Source organism: Clarias gariepinus, chromosome 19 (genome assembly GCF_024256425.1).
Source record: "Clarias gariepinus isolate MV-2021 ecotype Netherlands chromosome 19, CGAR_prim_01v2, whole genome shotgun sequence".
In the NCBI taxonomy this organism is placed as follows: Eukaryota; Metazoa; Chordata; class Actinopteri; order Siluriformes; family Clariidae; genus Clarias; species Clarias gariepinus.
Window position 1 is genome coordinate 5,826,036 of NC_071118.1, and position 21,793 is coordinate 5,847,828.

The window sequence follows — 21,793 nt, forward strand, 5'->3', positions numbered from 1 at the left end:
TGGCACTGAGCCCAGTATAAGGAGCATGGCAATACATCAGTTAATTACAAACCCAGTTGGTCAAATAAAGTGCCACAATACAATACATTTAATCAGTCTATCACCGTTGTACATAACCAGCACAAAAAAAAAGGATGAGTCTTTTATATGTGCCCAGAAAGCATGTGACCACTTTCCAGTTGGTTAAAATAGACAGAGGCAACTGTTGTTGTTTACTTTCATTTATGGAAAGATAAGATGCTGTGGTTACAGTCAAACCCTCTCAGGAGTATTACTGTAGACCATTCGTCCATCATCTCCAACTGGTTTACTCTCTATTACAAGAGGATTTGTATCCCCAGTAGCGGTTAAGATTGTCCCAGGACAGCTGTCCCCACTTCAAGGTAACCTATTTAAACAGCGGAGAAAGATGATTGTACTATGTAAAGAAGATCACAAGTACGGAAAGTAGATGATGCGGTAATTTTTGTAGTCATGGAAGTGTAGTGGTACAGTACATCATCATGAATAATAGAGCATCACTGATGTACTCACGGTTTTGAAGTGTAATTGCTGGAAGGCTGCCGACTGGTATTGATTGTTTTATTACATCTGTTTCATTTACTTTCATTTTTTTGTTATAAAAACGTATTTAACAAAAATAATTGATTTTGATTGATGAATGTGATTTTTTTTTTTTGGAAGTCGTACATCTGAATCAGAATGTATTATTTCCAAAGTACAAGACACACTGTATACTATCTAAATACTGCCAGTGGTAAAAAAAAAAAAAAATTATACAAATGATGTAATTGCTATTATTAATACTAAGTGTTAATTAATAACAAAAATAATCCATCCATCCATCTAGTAACGTCTGTCGTCCAATGTGGAGGCCAAGAATAATTACCATTGTATTTATTCCTATTTTTACAACCATGGTAGGACAACTATGGAAAAAAAATTGTGCAATTTAATCACTTATATTGATGAAGAAGAAAATGTTCTGGTCTAAGAAGTAGTTGTTTTGTGTAGTTACATGTTACACATTACATCAGAGAGGAGGGATGTGGAAATGGTTCTAGTTTCATCGGATTGCCGCCTTGGGAAAGAAGCTGGGACAGGACTTAAAGCCATCGAGTGAAATGCTGGATTAGAGTGTGGGTGTTCTGCAATGTTTTTACCTCCTACTTCCCTCCTTGCTTTGGACAATGTAATGTAGCTTTTGCCTCATTCGTGAAGCTGCTGAGTTGAACCAGACAGGGATGTTCTTGAACCAAGATCCCTTAATATGGTTACAATACACTACACAATATTACAATTCTGCAACAGTATTCAATTTATTCTTTCAGTGTCCTTATTGCATGACTTCTCTCTCTCCCATTGCCCCGTTATCAAAGATTTATCTAAGAACATTGCCTCTAGATGCCTTAGATGACTTCCATATAGGACAGCTATTGTGTCACTAAGCGTTTACATTAAATGGTCACTTTAACAGGAAGGGATGTAAACCTGGTCATTCATGTAGTTATGTATTTAGCCTTAAATCATACAGATACAGTTCAGGTACATGTTAAATTAATTGAACATAAGAATTTGGGGAATGTAATTTATGAGACTTTGATCATTATGGGAATGACTGTTGGTACCAGATGGGCTAGTTTGATTATTTTAGAAATTGGTGATCGCTTAGGAGGGCGCCATGATGGCTTAGTGGTTAACACTGTCGCATTGCACCTCCTGGGTCCGGGTTCGATTCCATCTTTTTGATTGGTGTTCTCAAAATTGCCCATAGAGGTTGTATGTGTGTCCTTTAAGGGATTGGCAGCCTGTCCAGGGTGTACCCTAAGTCTAATGGATAGGCTTCAGGCCCCCTGTGACCCTGTATACAGGATAAAAGCAGTATGGGCGATGAGTGAGTGAGTGAGTGAGGGATATCTTAGGTTTTCATGCACAACAGTTTAAAAGGTTTACACAGATAGTGATGAGGAAAAACATTCAGTAAGCAGCAGTTCTAACAGGATGGCTACTGTAACTCAAATAAACACTCTTTACACCCATGGTAAGCAGATAAGCATCTCTAAATGCAGAACATGTCAAACCATGGAAAAAAAACAACATCTGGCACATCATGTCAACAAAGAAAAACAATCAGAGAGCACAATGCTCACAGTAGAAACAGTATCTCAACTCTCGACTATTGTCCAGAAAATCATTTAATTTCTGAAACACTCAAAGCAGGCCATTTGTATACTAGTATGCCAGTACTCTTAATTGACCAGGCTCATGATTACATCTGAACTGCAGTTCATAGCTTTATTGGCTTGATGTGAAGGCTTCCATTCCAACCACGCCTGTTTAATTCTTGGCTTTCAGTAGAGTATCAGGTGTAGTTTCTGCTTAGTTGGAATGAACCTCACACGGTCATTTCTTAATCCAGTTTGACACCCCTCCTCTACAAGGTTGCTGGAGGTCTGAAGCATATCCCAGGGGACTCGGGTTACTTGTTGGGTAGAGTACATAGGACAAGTAATCTGGAAACACTAATTAGGCTAATCTTCATGTCTTTGGACTGATGGTGGAAACCAGAGTATCTAGAGAAACTCCTCACAGACAGCCTCGAAGGTGGGACTCTGGAGGTGCAAGGCCAATGTGCCAATCAGTTTGCCACCATGCCACCTTGGGATTAAAGTAAATAAACCAAAGTAAATGATCATCATTGATTAGAAGATTAGATCAATTCAAAGGTGCACTAAGATGACATTTAAGGCAGAAATGTTGTTTCAAAAATAGTATGATTAACTTGAACCAGGAACTACATGAAGATGTCACATTTACTTATTTGTGGTGAACTTGTGGCTATTTTAGCATGCTGGAAACCGACTCAATTAAAATATAAAATGTGCTTTGAAATGTGAGGCTTGCTTGAAACAACATCAGTCTGTCAACCCAGGAACAACAGTGATTAGAAGGTCTGCAGGGAGGTTGTGACACAAGCTACCAGATGGCTTTTAAATCAGATGGCTAATGCTGGTATGTTCAGATCAGTATGTAGCAGATTGCAATATGACTCCAGGTTTAAGGATTTACGTCTGGCATGACAGAAGCATGTCTGGCACAAAAAAAGTTACCACAGGTATGCTGAGTTGAAAGTAACACTGCTACACACAGATAAACTGTAAAATAGTATAGAGTGTGTGTATATATATATATATAAATATACATTAAATACAGAGAAAGGCATAATGAGAGAAGGGGGATAAATAGACTATGCAGTGATGTGAAGGTGCCAGTAAAAAGTGTAAAATTTAAGGTTATATAATATATACAGTATTAAATTATAATTTATATATATATATAATGTTCCCAGAACATTGTTGTTTGTGCTCTTACAAAAAAAAGTCTAGAGCCTTTTAGAGATATTAGATTTTTTCAATTTAGATTTCATTATTGAGTGTTTAAATAAATCATTTAATGATGATGATGATGATTATTATTATTATTATTATTATAAACCAAACATCACAATGTTACATATAATTCATAATCTTAAAAAACAAAGTATAAATTGTAAAAGAATAAAAAAAAGTTATACTCAGACATTAAATGAAATGATAAACCACCATTATTTCTTAAGTTATTGTATATATATTTTCTCTTTATATTTTGCCATTACACTAAAACCACCCATCTAATCCTCTGTTCATATTGATGTGCATCTTAATTTCTAATTCTAAATTTATTTACACATCTTAACTTTTTGAAACTGTAACCAATTAACTTACAGTACTGTGCAAAACTTTTACATTAATTAAAATTATGCGGATTAAAATAAATAAATTTGAACAAGTGTTTTACTGCGTCAGGCTGCAAATTGCCTAAAGATGTGTTTTTTAAATCGGTTGTTTATGTAACAAACTCAGCAGCAACCTCATTTCCCCTCTCGTCTGTTCCAACCACTCAGCATTCAGCATCACCAGTGGTTTTACTAATCACCAGCCTGATCATCTGTCATCACCTGCACCTATTTCTCATACTCAGTGCTTAAATGATTCATAGGTCACAGTGTGGCTTAACAAACCGAGAACAGAAACAGAAAGCAGGAAAACTATTCCTTAAGACTACATTAATATATAAAGCTGTTTTGTGACAATGACTATTGTTAAAAGTGCTATATAAATAAAATGTAATTGAACATATTCCATATTTAACAGTTAAGTGAGATTCTAAATCACAACTTGTAAATTGCGTGTGCTTCGACAGAGTGGAGGTTTTACAGATGGTAAGAGGGATGACTGGTCCCTGTTTCTATCTCGGTAAATATTTCATAGAATGTCTCCGAAAACAGCCCTGCCCACGTCCACTGGAGGAGCAGTGAAATACCAGAAGAAGAAAAAAAGCAAGACAGAAACACAGCTAGCTCTGTCAGCCTGAGAATATCTGCATCGACCCCTCCCTTTATTTCTCTCTTGCTCTCTCTCGCTCTTTGTATCTCTCTATTTTACCCTCATGGTAGCACCTACTCATTTCTCCCCTCTCTAGTTCCCTGTCTGGCCCACCCTCTTTCACGGAAACACACCCGGTGCACCACTCTCTTAAAACTTGAAGGCAATTTGATTGAGTATCTTTTTATTTCTTGGGCGCTCAGCAAAGTCTCTCTCACACACACACACACACACACACACACACACACACACACAGCCAGCGACGCGCAGTGTCTATCTGGATAGAGTCCTACAGTTTGTGGTTGCCTCTTTGAATTCCACGGACCATTTACTCTAAGGTAGGAGATGGACACAGACGTGAGCATCACAGCGTGAGTGTCTATGTGCATGATTGTATCCTGGTTTCGGAGTACGCTAGCCGTGGAGGTTGTGGTAGTCATGTTCATGTATAAGATTTGCTTGTAACTGTGCAACTGTTTTGCTTGTAACTGTGCATGTTGTATACTTAAGATGACTTTTTATGCTGTGCATTAGAACATGTGCAACTGTACATGTGCAAGCTTGCGTACACCACTTAACGAATGGGCATAAATATAAACTTGTGAGTAAACCCATCGGTATAGCTCTCGAACATGCGCCGATGCCATTCCATAGAGATAGTGTAATACCCCTCGGGGTAATGGGATATGTGCAATAAAATGATGTGTACAGTGCAGTTCGGGTTTTTATGTTGATCTTGCAGCTGTAGAGTCAGCAGCAACTCCTGCTATCTGAATTAGGTTTAGCCTATTAAACTGTCACACAAATGTGTTTCTCCACCTCTGGCATCTAGACCGTCACACACACATAAAGCTACAAACAGACCACTACACACCATTCCCATATCATTTATCAGGTGTTGGCTTACCACTTAAATCTTTGCCCCTCTGTGAAATCTGATTACAACGTGTGGGTTGTCAGATCATTTATTTGTGCAACATTAGTAACATCAACATCATCGCTCAAGTGAGATACTCCGTGTCCCAGTGACAGACCATCACATTAACCCCAAGCTTATTCCTGTATGGACCTCCAGAGTTGTTAATCTGTTAAAATGCTATTCCCATTCTTCGAGTTTTGGGTAATTATTTATGCAAAGCTAACGTGCCTTTTTTTCCGTCACTACCCTGTACATGATCGATTAACTTTGCATGCCTCTTCTGACTCTCTCCAGAGCTGCTGAAATGCTTTTATTCTAAGGAATGGTTAACCTTTCTCATTGGATTCTGCTGAATGACATATGGTTTATACACCTTTCAACTTATCACAGGTGCATCTATGGTTGTTCCTGCACAATGAATGCTGTTCCAAAACATGACTCTCTAAAGAGGTGTCAAGCACGCCGTGTACAACAGTCTCAGAGACGCCTGACAATGAATTAAAAAAACAAAAATACACAGCTTTATTGCCACCCATGCAAGGGGTGGGATACAGGGCAGGACTATTGTGTAAATAGTTTCCAATGTATTTCATGAAAAGGTGTTACAACCCACACAAAGTTTTTTTTCCCTCTCCATATAACTTACAAATCTATTAACACATGCTTTTATTTTATGATGTGTTTTTATTTCTTTGGCATTAGTGTCTCCCCGGTCTGATTGCGAGGATTTCCCTGTCAATTACGGCTCCCGGGATTCCATCCTCAGCCACAAAACCAGCTGGAGAAAGCAGAAAAGAAAAGATAGGTAAATGCAGTATTTCCAGCCTTTTCAGTGTCATCTTTATTGAGTGCAGATGAAATGTATGTATCTATGTATCTATGTATGGATGGATGATTAACAAAACACTGCTTATCCTGTGCAGGGTCGTGGGGGGGCTGGAGCCTATCCCAGGGAACTTAGGGCACAAGGCGGGGTACACTCTGGATTGGGCACAAGCACATACACAAATTCACAATGATATGTTGGCAGTTAAACACCAAACAGTCAGCGGGCTTGCATTTGGACTGTAGATGGAAACCGGAATACCCTAAGGAAACCCAACTAACATGTGGAGAGCATGCAAACACCACACGCACAAACCGGAGGCGAGATTCATACCAGGATCCAAGGAGGTGCAAAGTGATTGTGCTAACCACTAACCTACCATGTCGCCATGGAGGAAAATCGTCTTTTTAAATCCATTTGTAAAAACTAAGGGAAAAATCCATATCTACAACATTAACAGATTATTAAAGGCACTGGTATCATATGTCAACGTCTTCCCATAGCTATTATTATGTGGTTTTAGCCACCCTTCCAGCAATGGAGTAATTATATAGTTACATGTAATTTCCAAGTGCTCTCACAGTATATCAGTAAGCGGGTACTTCACCTGCCATGCAGAAGGCATGAATTCCCAGACAATGCCCCAAACCCAGCCACTGGTTGCAGAGCATCCTTCATGCTGGTCCCAAGGCAAAATTTAAAAAAGAGAGATTAGTTCCAGAAAAGGACAAACCTGTGCCACGTTTAGTTCTTATTCCATTAACTTGCATAAATCCTTGTTAACATTAGTGGAACCTATCAGCAAGACTTACCTCAGCATGCCTTTTTAACCTCCTGAAGATGCTGTAGTTGCTTTCTAAGTAAGAAGGAGCTTTATACAAGCATTTAATTACTTCAGCATCTTCATCCTCAGGTTTAGGATTTACTCCTAGTTATAGCTCTAACTGCACTGAGTAGCATGAGCAGAGGTGGGTAAAGTAGAGAAATCCTGTACTTAAGTAAAAGTCGAGATACTCTAGGTCAGATGTTACTCAGATGAAAATAGACATTCTCTATTTATGTCAATCCGAGTGAAAGTACAAAAGTATTCGCCTCAAAATTTACTTAATTATGAAACGTTCTGAACTTGCACACAGTTATAGTAAAAGTCTCTTTCTCTCTCTCTCTCTCTCTCTCTCTCTCTCTCTCTGGTCTCCAAACATCTTTACTTCTGATTTCAAACACCTATAACATTATTAAGAATTAACATTATCAGCAGTTGGCAATTTTCCTGCTTCAAATACTATTCAATATTGTATGTAATGCAATGCCATGCAAATTTGTAGTGAAGTAAAATTACAGGTTTTCGTTATATGATGTAGTGGAGTAAAGGTTCAAAGGACCTTTTAATGAACTACTCATGTAAAGTATAGATACATAAAGTATGCATTTGCGTACAGTAGCTAAGTAAATTTATTTAAATTCCACCTCTCCACCATCTCCTCAAATTTAGTTAAATTCCACCTCTGATCATGTGAAGGTAACCAAAGATGATAATTCTTTCCTCACTGATAAGCTTCATTAGATGTTTTAAATTAAAAAATTAATTAAATGAGAAGGATCCACCTAAAATACTGTATAAGCATACAGTTATTGACTGGATGAGAGAAGGGACTAGGGGTGGGAATCACCAGTCACCACCCGATATGATTCAATTAATATTGAGTTTTTGTATTACAATTTTATTGAGATTGTGTATTACAAGTTTATAAATTCTCAATTCAATAATATTTTTGGTTAAAATTTTAAGACCTTAAATTTTTTTTTTTTAAATTAACTCAAAAGTTTTTTTTTTTTTTACCTAAGCTTTATTCCTCAGCTTCACAACTGAATTGAACGTGAGTAAGTAAATGTAGCCCATTCTTTATAATAGTTTTTTCATTTAAAAAACAAGTGCAGCATTTAAAGAATTTAACATTTAACTTGATTTTAAATTTAACAAAAAAAACTGCAGTTTTAATAATCAGCGCATATTTGCTGTAATTATTATTTCTAAACAAACATAGCTAATACTGTACTTCACTCCTAAAAACATGAGTTGCCAATATGTAAAAAAGTTTAAAGCGTACCACCTATAGGATTACAAAAAAAAAACCGTCATGTTTTACCGCCTTAAATGCCTCCAAATTCTTGAGCGCTTGTTGAGCAGTTCCAAGCATGTGGTGGGTGCATGCAGCGTCAGGCACACGTGGCTTCTAACACACAATTTTCTAAACTAATTAGCACTTGAGGTATGGTGTAAGCGTGGGCAATGACTTGGTCGGACATTGATCTTGTTGTTGGGCCTTTTTTTTTGCGTGCGATATTTGATCATATAGCCCTATAAAAATGTGTTTCTTTTGCGCCATTTGGAAGCTCATTCACTCAGCACTGAATCTGTTATATGAAAGGATGATCGTCATGACTGATCAAGCTGACAACTAGCCAGTTATGGTCACTGGCTGGTTGACCAGAGCATCTCTATTATAAATGTAAAATCTAAAAAAAAATCGAACAAAATACTAAACAAAAGAATCTCAATTCAATTTTTTTCCCATCTCTAGAAGAGACCTTTACGGCCTGTAACTAAAATGGCTGCCATGCATACCATGATAAATCGCCATCAAAATATGTGATAACAATAATTTAAAAAAAGGAACATTTCCAAAAGGTGTACTTAGTCACAGGACTAGGACTCATTATAATATCTGTGGATGAAACATGGCTGATATAGAGCTAAAAAGAAAAACATGCAAGTAAGTAACAGATTCTGCAAAGAAAAAACATGAAGTGGCACAAAACATTTTTTATTTAAAGTACAGATCACATAGGACAGCAGTTTGAAAAAGGGTAATAACATGACTATTACACACTCCACATACATTTGTGTAGCCTGTAATCTCCTGTAATACTCTGATATTCATTTTTGTACATAGTATCAAAAAACAATTTGTATTTATTTAACTTATTTCATGTATATGCAAAACAAAAATCCATATTTAAATATAGTAGCAAAGTACAAATATTCAAGTATTAATCATGCATGTATAGACATTAGACTAATGGCAAATCTATGATAAAATAAATGCCAATGAATAGACACTATAGAAATCTATTGGTAAGACTGCAAATAGACATTATACATGGACAGCCTCATTTCTTTTTTTAGTCTGTACAATATCAGGGAAAGATTTAGGCAGATTGGCGTATATAGTCTGATCCATGATCGATCTTTGGGTGTCGATGTAATAATCAAATAATCAAATGTCAACTCTGCTATCCTTCTGTGAATAATTTAAAAAAAGACTGGGTAAAAGGTAAAATCTATTAGTAAGCTAATTGGACTATCAGTCATTATTGACTAACTAAGCTGATGATATAACAAAAAAAAAGGGCAAATTTTTGAACTTGTTTTTGAGTGTGTTGTTGATTCTTGTTTAGGCCTGGTATAGACAGGAGCAGCACTGGCAGCAGGGGTAGAAGGCAGGTGCCCTCTGGCCTGAACGGAAGAACAGCCATGCGCTGCTCCACGCTAATATGCATCCTGACATCTGTGCTGGCCTACCTGGTCATGGGAGCGCTGGTGTTCCACTACCTAGAGACCCCGCGTGAAGAGGAATTCCACATGAAGCTTCTGGACACACGACGGAATTTCCTTGACAATTATACCTGTGTGAGCCCTGATACATTACAAGCACTGATAGAGGTACAGGAAACAGAAAAGCAGTTATTCTCATTAAATTAAGTGTGTCTAAGTGTGATGTAAGTGTTTAGTTAAATTTTTCATGCCTAAATGGAATACTAAATGTTTGCAGATGTAAAGAACATTGTCAAATGCTTGGTTTTAGTGATGTCTACATTGGTGTTCCATATGATGGCGTTTAAGTCAGACCTGGGTTTTTATTACATTAACCCACTTATCCCAGTGTTTTACTACTGATGAAATACTATCAAAGTAGAAAGTCATCTCAGTACACCGAAGCCATGATCAGACTGCCTGCTTCTTGTCTGAAATGCTGGCCTTTAATGGTCCAAACATGTGGCTTGGACTGAAGTCAAGACTGTGCGGGAGATGTGGCAAAAAATCCCAGACAAGTTCCTGTAATGTGCAAGTGGTGTTGGTGGTGTGTACAGTTCCCACAGACAGATGGGTTTCTTTTCCAAGTTGGCGAAAAGTTTTCCGCAGATTTTCAAGGATCAGTCATTCCACTCAATGAATGTTTAATGGAATAATTTCAATAGGGCCAGAGCCACCTCGGCCTTCTTTAAAACGTTTACATCATACAAATGTTTTATTACAACTAATAGTTCCATCATCATTTTGTGCTCGAAGCCTTCTGTTTTAGACCTTCATTCACCAGAAAGTCATCACAAGTCCCAGTTTGACTTGAACGCTCCTTGTACCACTTAAAACATGAACCTGCATCAATTTTCACAGGACGATTAATTCTTTTTTACACAATGCAAATTAAATAGAAATGCAATATATCTTTTAAATGTCACAATTCAGCAATTAATGTTGTTTTATTTTAAAATATTTCATACAGTAGATTACCTGTAAAATGTATCACATTTTTCTGATCATTTAATGGTATGCTTTAGTACTGATACTGAATCACATCTGCATAGACGTTGTCTTGTCCCATCGTGCGTAATGAAAGAATATGTTCAACACTGTACAAGCAGTTGGCACACTAAGGGTACATTTTCAGTGATCAATTTGCTCATCTTGCTTCCCAAAAACCAGGAGAATTTCATTAAAGAAAAGCACTTTGAGCGGCAACTGTCCAGATCCAGAACCAGCCAGAATGCCAGTCTAAAAATGCCAACCAGTCAAAATGTAATAAAAGAACGGCTGACTCTAAACAACAAATACTCTAATAAAATAATGAAATAAATATAAGTCTTGTTTATGGTGAAAACCTTTAGACGTTTGCACTTGAAATGTTTGTTCCAACAGTATGTGAGAGGAAGTTAAATAGCAGCGTCCATTTATCCTGTTTCTTTTTGAAGAGAGACCACCATAACGCACCATTGGGCACATATTATTTTTTATCAGGTGCTCCGGTTAGTTGTGATTTTACTTTTTTTTTACTCCACCATACATAATATATCAGGTCTACCTAATAAAATGGCCAAAATACACAGATGCAAGGTGACTGTACATACAGTGTACAGAGTGAAAGGAATCACCTGCTGTTAGGTTTATTTTAAATTGGCAGCCAGCTCTCATTGTTACATCCATGACATTTGTCCTAAGCTAAATAGAACAAAGTAAAAGTAAACTGATGAGTGGAGATATTTTCATAGCCACGATTTCAGCATGCGGTTAAAGGATGACGCCTTTTACACGGTAATCTCATCGAGTGGAAAGAATGCCAGCCTGGTGTGTACTTGGTTGCTGTCTAAACATACCAACCGTCTAAACTATTATTCTTTATGCCTCCGCAGAAGGTTACAGAGGCCATAGGGGCGGGTGTCGACCCAAAGAACAACGACACGTTCAGCAGCAGCTGGGACCTTGCGAGTGCTTTCTTCTTCTCTGGCACGATCATCACCACCATTGGTATGGCATTTCCACAATGTTGCATGAGCCCTGCTCCTGTGTAACTCAGAGGCATTGGCCTGTACCATGCATTGTGTGGATTATTCACCCTGTAAGTTCTCTATAAATATCAGGGCCTTAAATCACACAGTGTTTTCCTGTGGGCTCCAGGTTATGGGAACATCTCTCCAAAGACAGAGTGGGGAAAACTGTTCTGTATCTGCTATGCTCTGCTGGGGATCCCCATGTTTGGGTTCCTGCTAGCTGGAGTAGGGGACCATTTAGGAACTGGGCTGAGAAATGCTGTTACTAAGATAGAGATGCTCTTCCTGGTGAGAGACTGAGAATATGATGATAATGATGATAAAAAGCATTGCTGACTAATTAAACCTTTACTCTGGTATATATTTTCTTACACACCTTGTATGAATGTTATGGATATTTAAAAAAAATCCTTGATGTCTGTAACTTTTACATTTTCAAATGTTCTGATGCTGACAGAAGTGGAAAGTGAGTCCAACTATTGTTCGGGTCATCTCCGCTGTGCTGTCCATCCTGCTGGGATGCGTACTCTTCGTCTTTGTGCCCACACTGGTCTTCCAGGAGGTGGAACAATGGTCTTTGCTGGAATCCGCCTACTTTGTGGTCATCACGCTCACCACTGTGGGTTTTGGGGATTACGTAGCAGGTATACATCAAAGCCTCATTTTCGTCTATTATACGCAATATTACACATATGATATGAAAAGCTGCTATAAACTTCAATATATAATAATATTACAATATAACACTCTATTTTTATCCATTTCAGGGTTAAAATAATCATACTCGCATATTTTGGTTTATTTAAATTTTCTACTTAAAGTTTATTCACTTAAAACATTATTTATAATGATACAGCTAATATTATTATATTGTTATTTTAAGTGGGATAAATTAGTGAGGTAGAAGTAACCATTGTTTATTTTAAAGCAGTACTTCCGTCGTTCTGGCAGCAGACAGGACAGTTAATCTGGGCATTGGTTTCAAAACACTCGGCAGCTTCAAAGATCATGCTATTATCAAAGTGGTGACAAATGCATGTGTGAAAATGATTCCTCATGCTCCCAGAACCACTCTTTCACAATATGACACCTGGAATATATCCGTGCCATCAAGAAACAAAAATCCATTCATGGTATAACCTGGTAATTTATCTACATTAATCCTACAATGAATCCATCACACTGTGGGCACTAAACATAATAGGTACACCGCTTTGTGCGCTTTTCTTCTTGTCCTGACACACCCACTCTCCTCACTCTGGAAAACTGTCAATCTGGACTCATCAGCCCATACAACTTCTCCATTGCACCTAAGTCCAATCATTATGCTCCATAGCAAACCGAAACCTTTTCTTTTAATTCTACTCACTAGCAAGTTTTTTTCTCCTTTTGTGTGTGTATGAGGAACCGCTTACTATTAACCAAAGCTATGTTTTTTACTGTTGATTTTCTACCAAGCATTTAAGGAGATCATGTGGTCATTAATTATTAATTGTCATTAATTATAATCATTGATTATTTTTTACTGAACACATTTCTTCCACAAAGTTCTTCAGTCTGGAGAATGGTTCATTTCTCTCCTTGCAGGTTTTAAAGATGTATTGGACATTAACCCAATTCCATGCAGATCCTTCTGTGTATTTCCAATATATATCCCCAAATAAAGTTAAAGTGTTAATACCGACACTGTAATATCTATAATGTACACATTTCTATTCTATTCCATTTCTAAGGCACTGTGTATTGCAGTGATTGGCAAAGGGAAAGTGTGGAAGTGTGGAATGAATAATGCCTGCTTAACATTAGCCTATAGCATAAGTTAATTGTAATAGCCTTTCAAAATATTTTTCTTAAAGGTTAGATTTTTTTTTTTTTTTATCATATTGCTTCAAAATGTATAGTCACGAGCCATATCTGGTTGTCAGATTTTGCTCTGGATGACTACGGATATCAACAGCTACTGTAATTCTTCAGTGGCCTGCTGTTAGCATATTGAGCCTAATTAATTGCTTTCATACTTTTTCCTTAGGTGATGGAGGGGATAACGGCACAGACCACTGGTATAAACCTCTGGTATGGTTCTGGATCCTACTTGGATTGGCCTACTTTGCCTCCATCCTTACCATGATTGGGAATTGGCTACGAGTCCTGTCGAGAAAAACCCGTGCTGAGGTACTATACAGGCGGAATGTTGTGCACTCAAATCTCAATACTTCCTTTTACAACACCAATTCCAAAAACGTTGTGACGGTATCAAAATTGGCAATAAAACCAAAAGACCACCTTTTACTATATTGAAAACTCTACATTGATTTATAATTACTTGATTTACCTTGTGAATTTTATTGTTTCCTGAGAATATGCACTTCTTTTAAATCTGTTTCAAAAATGTTTGAAGAGTTAACTGTTTACCAATGTGTAACATCACCATTTATTTTAATAACACGTTTTAAGCATTTGGGGACTGAACACACCAGATGGTGAAGTTTAGCTAGCGGGAGTTTCTCAAATTCTTCCATTACGTGGGTCTTCAGCTGTGTAGTTGCACCACACATTCTCAATTGGATCAGGCAAGGCAGTCTATCACCTGTACTCTGTGTTTAGCAGACAAGCATGTGTAATCCAAGCAGAATGCAGGTGTTGCTCCAAAACTATATATTTTTTTGCATTAACTGTGCTCTCATAGATATGCAATTTACCCATGCCACAGGCACTGGCACATCCTCATACCATGACTGATGGTGGCTTTTGGACCTGATGCTGACAACAGCTTGGATGGTCTTTTTTTCTTTGACCTAGGGAACATGACAGCTGTTGTTTTTCAAAAACTATTTGAAATGTGACTCATCAGACCACAAAACATGTTCCCAGGGTGCCACTGTCTACCTCAAATGATACAGAGCCCAGAGAAGTAGTTAATACCTCTGGACAGTAACACTTATTTCTTAAACCTTAGGTTGCATTTGTAAATGCTGATAGTAATGATGTTAATGGATAAAGGTTTACCAAAGCCCACATCATGAAATCTTCTACAAAAGAATGACAGATCGGAGATTTCTTTGAAACTCCTTGTATACTATAACATAATTGATAAGAGCACTTATTTTTCATGACAATATTTTTAACAAATAATTAAATTCGCATGGTAAATCATCAAATAATGAGCTGTTGTAGAGTTTTTAATAGTACAAGGTAAAGTGATTTTTACAGATTGATCCATTTTTTTGTTTTTACTGCCAATTTCCAGACTATCCCCCTTTTTTTGGAATTGGGGTTGTAGATATTGTGTTATTCATTACTTTAATAAGAATGGTAATATATGGCATATTGAAACAAATGGAATTCTAGCACAGTTCAAAGCTCTTCAGGGTTTACCTGCAAAACATACAGAAATGTTAAAGGGGTAAATACTTATTCAAGGCAGTTTATGTACCTTGAATAAGTATTCACCCCTTTAACATTTCTGTATGTTTTTTTTCACATAGTCCATCATATTAAAAGGATGATAAAAGTATACAAACCTACTTCTTTTATTTTTATTTTTAATATATTTAAAAGTTGCGATTGCATATGAATTTACTCTCTGTTGCTGTGAATGACATGAATTCACTGAGTAATCCTCCCTTTGTGGTTGCATAATAGTATATATTTTTATCAACGGATTTATGGTGCTTCATACGACGTTCAGAATTTGAGATATCATTTATAACCAAATCCTGACTGATTCTTTGTCCTAGACTTGCTTTGATAGCTCCATAGATTTCATGATGCTGTGTACTCATATTAAGAACATTTGACATTTTAACTGCCCTCAGATGGACTTCGTTCAACTAATTATGTGACTTTTAAAGGCATCTGGTTGCGCCAGAATTAGTTTAGGGCCTTTATTTCATTAGGGATAAATACTTCTAAATACAATACAGATATAATGATTTTACTGTTTATTTCTTTATATAGTTAAGAGTTTGTTTGGGTTTTTTTTTTGTTCTTTTGTGGGGTTCGATTTACACAGCCACTGAATTATGGTTAATTTTTGCATAAATTCATATTAATCATATTTAATCATATTTAAATAATGATTAGTGGTTAGCAGTGTCTCCTTGCCCCTCCAGTGTTTGGGTTCGATTCCCACCTGAGGTCTGTGTCATGGAGTTTGCATGTCCTACTCATGCTTGATGGGTTTCCTTTGGGTGCTCCGTTTTCCTCCCACAGTCCAAAGACCTGCAGATTAGGCTGATTGATGTTCCTAAATTGCCCGTAGTGTGTAAATGAGTGTGTGAGTGTGTGTATATGTGTGTGTGTGTGTGAGTGGCTTGTGATGGATTGGCACTCCATCCGGGGTGTACCCTGCTTTGTCCCCCATGCAAACCCTGTATACAGGATAAAGCGGTATAGATGATGAGTGAGTGAGTAAATGATGATTAATATTAATAATCCTATATCATATTTAATCCAAATTAAGGTCATTTCAATACCAGGTTGTAACAATACAACATTCTGAAAAAAATTATAATAGAGGGTTAATACTTTATATAGTGAAAAGCACTATATAAATCTGTCATCATAGATTTCTATATAAAAGTATAGTTTTATATAACATATTTAAAGTATAGTAATATAAAGATATTTGTTACTTGCTAAAAGATAATATATAATTAAATGCAAACAAATTACATTTATTTTGACTCACTGGCAGCCTATAACTTTCCTCTTATGGTACCTATGGTAAATGATTGATCGTATGCCAGTATGTACCTCAGATGGAATTTACCACTCACTTTGGACTGCTTCCAGATCAATCTGACCAGACCTCATCCTGAATGGTGCTAAATTTTCGACATAAAATAAATCATCATAGCATAAAAACATCTGCAAATATGTTCCCCTTTCTTAGATGGAAGGGCTCAGAGCACACGCCACTGACTGGACCCAGAACATCCAGAACATGTCCGTGGACTTCCGCATCTCTGGCAAACTAGACGACCCATTTAAGCGGCGACGCAGAAAACGACGCCACGGTCACAGAAGTCATGGAACCAGCCAAAGTGGTCCAGGTAATGGCGGTCCAGGAGAAGGTAGGAGACAAGAGGATGGATATTATGATGACCAATCTGAATCTGGATCCTCCTCATACTCATACACATCCAATGAATCAGACTCGGAATCTGAGACGGGCTCAGAGGCAACTCAGACGGAGCAGGTGCCAGACATGGTCGGAAACAAGAAAGAAAAAACAGACCCCACATTCTCACAACCACTGGATTACTTTGGAGAAAACCTAGCCTATATTGATGAGTCCTCAGATGCTGTTAGCGGCAAGCTTCACCTGGACCCGCTCCTGGACAGGCCTGAATTGCAAAAGGCTGCACTGCGCAAAGCTAAGAGGAGGCGTCAGCGGAGAACAGAAAGGAAAACACCCAAAACTAGCCCCACAAAGCAGCAGCACACAGCACCTAATGGAGGAATTCTTCTAACACCACCTAATACCACTCCACCCGCATCACCACAGCCTTAACTAGCAAGCACCTAATGGGAGAGAACGGTACTCCCTCAAAAGTGCATTTAAAAAAATGACTGGAAAAACTTCACTAGTTTACACTTCCCCTGTCAGTGACTGTTAATGTCCCAGCATGTGAGAAAGGCCGATGACACCGGGTGGGAGATCAGACCTCACACGTGCATACACCAGACACCAAAGCAATGCTTATAGCTCCATCTCCTGCCTGTTCGTAGAGATGCAGCTGGATTGCCTGTGTGGTAAGTTTGGGCATTCAGCTCTTGTCATAGTGGCCTTTAGCCTGCTTTGTTGCTCTTTATGACAATTTCTTAATTAAACCAACTTCAGTGTACTACAAATCCAAAGATTTTCTGCCATTACATAAACGTTATTGACCCAAAGTTTGGCGCTTTTTGATATTTTGTGTAACACACTTTTCTCTTCCCCTCAAATCATTTAAAATGGACACAGAGAATATGACCACTATTATCAGTGATTACATTTTTGGAAATTGTTATGAAATAAATTTTAATATTTAATATCAGATTAAATGCGCCTCCGTGGTCGGTGATTCCGGCCTTGGGTCTGCAGGCTCCTGCGTGGAGTTCGCATGTTCTCCCCACGCTTGGTGGGTTTCCTCCCACGGTCCAAAGACATGCAGATTAGGCATTCCCAAGTTGGCCATGGTGAGTGTGTGTGCCCTGCGATTATCACCCCAACTAGGGTGTACCCCGCCTTATGCCTGAAGTCTCCAGGCTTTCTGCGACCCAGAACAGAATAAGCTGTATAGAGAATATATTAATGTTTAGCTGAGAGAGTCTATTTGTTTAATTATGAAAGTTAATAAGATTAATGATTTATTAGTATTTTTCTTTAACCCATAAACTCAGGGTTTTTTGCTTTTACTGTCTACTGATTGCAAATAATATGCTTATTGTAACTTTTTCCCACTAAAATTGTTTGTATTTATGAATAGAAAGCTCATATATTGTGATCTATAAACATCCTAACAACCAGTAAGATCAGATTGCATTAAAAGGTTTACATTATCGGGTCTTATTGATGAAGAAGTATGTGAGCCTCCACAATAATGGGTAACAAGATCTGATGTAGAATTACTGATTGCAGGTGTGTGGTTGACCAGCCTTGCCAAAAAAAAAATTGTATAGGATGTCAGAGGAAACATGGTTAAAGCTTTCAAAAGGACTTCCTGTGCTTCCATCAGCCCACAAACAATACCGGTGGAAAGAAAAAACTAAGCTTGAGGTTGTTTTTTTTTAACTCCTTCTGTAGAAGAATAACTGTTGGATCCTTTGGAGTATGTACACAAAGTGTTGCTTGTACAAAACAAACAGCGAATGTCATACCAACAGAAAACCCTCATCTGAGCACGGCGGAGGCGCTGAGCCATGGCCGACCCTGTCCACTGACTGCGTCTAGGAAATGCAAAGACAAAATAGTTGACTGTATAAATACTGTATGTGTATATGCCTTAAGACAGTAAAGTGTGTCTTTCTTCCTGAACAACCAATATTTCAATTCTACTAAAAAGCTGTGCAATCTACAGAAGGCCAGTCAAAGATGCTCAAAAATATGCAAGAAGCAATGTGGTTTATATTGAACACAGCACTGTTCACATCTTCATTCTGTTTGGTCAGTAAGTGCTAGATAGTTTTTGCAAATCACAGGTTTACATCAAAACACTCATTCTAATATGCTATAATTTCTATAGTAATAACTTATACAAGGGCTTCTGTGATGGGTGATTGACATGACTGGATTTGAAATGGGTTTAACAACTGACATGGTTTTTCTGAGGAAATCTATCTAGCATTTTTTGAAGATTTGATAAAGTTAACCCCCCAAAAAGCTTTAAGTTATATACTCTGTGATGGGATGAGCTGCCTTTTTTTTTTTAGTAAAGGAACGACTGTTATAACATATGTTGTAATATAATGTTCCACAAAACTATACAACATGCAATATGTCGTTCATATAACAACAAAAAATAAATTTAATGTTGTTAGTGCTGACAAATTCTGGTTGTATAAGAGAAATAAATCATCCTGTTTTAGGAAAATGTCCCAGGGTGGTAATGCATCACACCAACCTGTCATTGATTGTTTTTCTATAACAGCATAATTTATTGTGTTTTATTATCTACTTATACTTGACTTACACTTATGACAGGAACCATAGGATCACTTTAGGAGCAATATATGGTGAAATCTATATAAGTAAATGTAGCAAAAGTATTTGGCCAAACCTGTTAATTATTGAACTCAGGTGTTTCAATCGCCCAGTGAAGGGCGATCTTAATGCTTCAGCATACCAAGACATCTTGGACAATGCTAGGATTTTAAATTTGTGGCAACAGTTTGGGAAGGCCCATTTCTATTCCAACATGACTGTGCCCTAGTGCATTACAGTTCCTCACTCATCAGTGCTAGTGCACACAGCAAGGACTATAAAGACATGGTTTTATGAGTTTGGTGTGGAACAACTTGACTGGCCCTAACACAGAGCCCTGTGACCACAACCCCATTGAGAGCACCTTTGGGATGAACTGGAACTGAAATTGCCTGACCAAGATCAGTGCCTGACCTCATAACTGCTCTACAGAATAGGCGAATTCCCACAGAAACACTCCAAAATCTTGAGGCACCCCTCCAAGAAGAGTGAAAACTGTTATAGCTGCAAAAGGGGGACCAACTGCATATCGAAGAATATGTATATGAATACAACGATGCAGGACTGGCCGAATACTTTTGTTCATATGGTGCAATTCCGAGAGCTTCCTGAATATTTACGTCATGACAAACAATTCAAATTTACATTTGTGAAAAGTGAAAGCCTACCATTTGGGAAATATTAGTCCATTAGTATAGTACAGTCCATCCATAAGCCTATACTGTTGTGCCTCTTTTCTGATTATCATACACACATTAGAATCGTTTACTTTAATTGTTGATTTTATTAATGTAATTTAACTCAGTGATTTTTTTTTTGTGATACAGATCAAGTTTGTTTTTCCTCTGATTGTTCACTTATTTCATATCAGCACTGATGAGTGAGAAACTGTAATGCTTTTCTGGTCAGTAAAGGTAGTTTAAACAGAGGATCCTGTACTAGGCTACTGGTTTAAAGAAGAATGTACTTTATCTTTATCTTTAAGAAGCATGGTTTTCTATGGAAAAGAAATAAGCAAGTTTACATTTTAAACTGTCTATAATGCATGACAGAACTATAAGTTTTGGATATTCATATTCAGTTTATTGGTATCCTACTTTCTGAAGTTAGTGTTTCTGATAAACTAAAACTAACTAACTAAATAAATAAATGAATACATAACAGCAGAATTTTTTATCAGACTCCTAACACCTGCTAAGTGATCATATTTCCTTAAATAAAATGTTTGCTCTGAACACAGCCTTTTGTTTGTAGTGGTCATCTTTTGGACAACTGGTGCAGACATAGTGGTAGCTCTAGCTGGGTGCTCGCATGTTTGTGTGTGTGTGTGTGTGTGTGTGTGTGTGTGTGTGTGTGTGTGTGTGTGTACCAAGCATGCAGAAGCTTACGTCGTATGGTTTTGTGATAAACACAGCCTGACACATCCAGAAACACCTGCTGTTTTTCTCAGCCTAACTCAAACCAGCGCCTACTTATGATGCTCATTCTGCTTTGAAACACTAATTTTCTTCTTTATTGCACCTGGACATGACTCATTTTTCTTCCTCTCATTGTTGTTCTGAGTGGTCGGTGGCACAAAGCAAGCAAGTCCCTTCTGTCTGCAACGAATAAGTGCCACCTACAGTGTCAAGTATCATCTTGTGCTTCCTTTCTTCTTCAGAGTGGTATTTTACATATGTTGTCACCATGCAGACATTATGCTGAAATTGGACTTGATCTACAAACAGCTCTTCTGCTTCAAAACAAAAATGTTTGGCATAGTTTTATTCTAGGCTTTATGATATCTTTAGTATTATTATCAGTATTGAAGGTATTAATATTGTAAATATTAGTTCCTCATAGTATCAAATAGCCAACTGAATGCTAAAATCTATTTTGGTATTTCCTTTCATTTGACCTCATTTTCCTTCCTATATTACGAAAAAAAAAAAACAATAAAGCATTCCTATTTACAACATCTTATGTGACATATCCATATATATTATGATTCATAATGTAGATATAATGTGAACTGAAGCATAAATAAATTTCTGTAATATGCAGTATATAAACAAATAACCAAAACTAATATAATAATAATTACAATTACAATAATGTTACATTTTTCAGTAGGAATCGAGAGCCTAATGTGTGCCAAGAGAACTTTTATATTTATATATAATATATTTTAAATATATTTCCTTTTTTTTATATATTAAAGGAATTGACGAAAAGAAATGAAGTAAGTGTGAATAAAAAAGAAGAAAAACAGAGAGAAAAGGGGAAACGATGATTGAGCCCCAAGTCTTAGAACTTAACAAGTTTGAAATCATTCTGTTCGGTCAGTAAGT

General features: G+C 37.2%; 1 protein-coding gene across 3 annotated transcripts; it reads left to right on the forward strand.

Moving 5' to 3' along the window:
* Positions 1 to 302: 302 nt before the first annotated feature.
* On the forward strand, positions 303 to 17,857 carry LOC128507783 (potassium channel subfamily K member 4). Of its 3 annotated transcripts, none has more exons than XM_053478884.1 (8): positions 303 to 383; positions 6,046 to 6,148; positions 9,629 to 9,893; positions 11,639 to 11,753; positions 11,904 to 12,064; positions 12,234 to 12,420; positions 13,806 to 13,948; positions 16,671 to 17,857. In XM_053478884.1, exons 3-8 carry the CDS (start codon positions 9,705 to 9,707, stop codon positions 17,289 to 17,291), a joined length of 1,416 nt encoding a protein of 471 aa, XP_053334859.1. In that variant the 5' UTR covers positions 303 to 383; positions 6,046 to 6,148; positions 9,629 to 9,704; the 3' UTR covers positions 17,292 to 17,857. The 3 variants fall into 3 exon arrangements, with proteins under 3 accessions (XP_053334859.1, XP_053334858.1, XP_053334860.1); XM_053478883.1 differs by lacking the exon at positions 303 to 383 and adding an exon at positions 4,678 to 4,762; XM_053478885.1 differs by lacking the exons at positions 303 to 383; positions 6,046 to 6,148 and adding an exon at positions 6,362 to 6,516.
* The last annotated feature ends 3,936 nt before the right edge of the window (positions 17,858 to 21,793 follow it).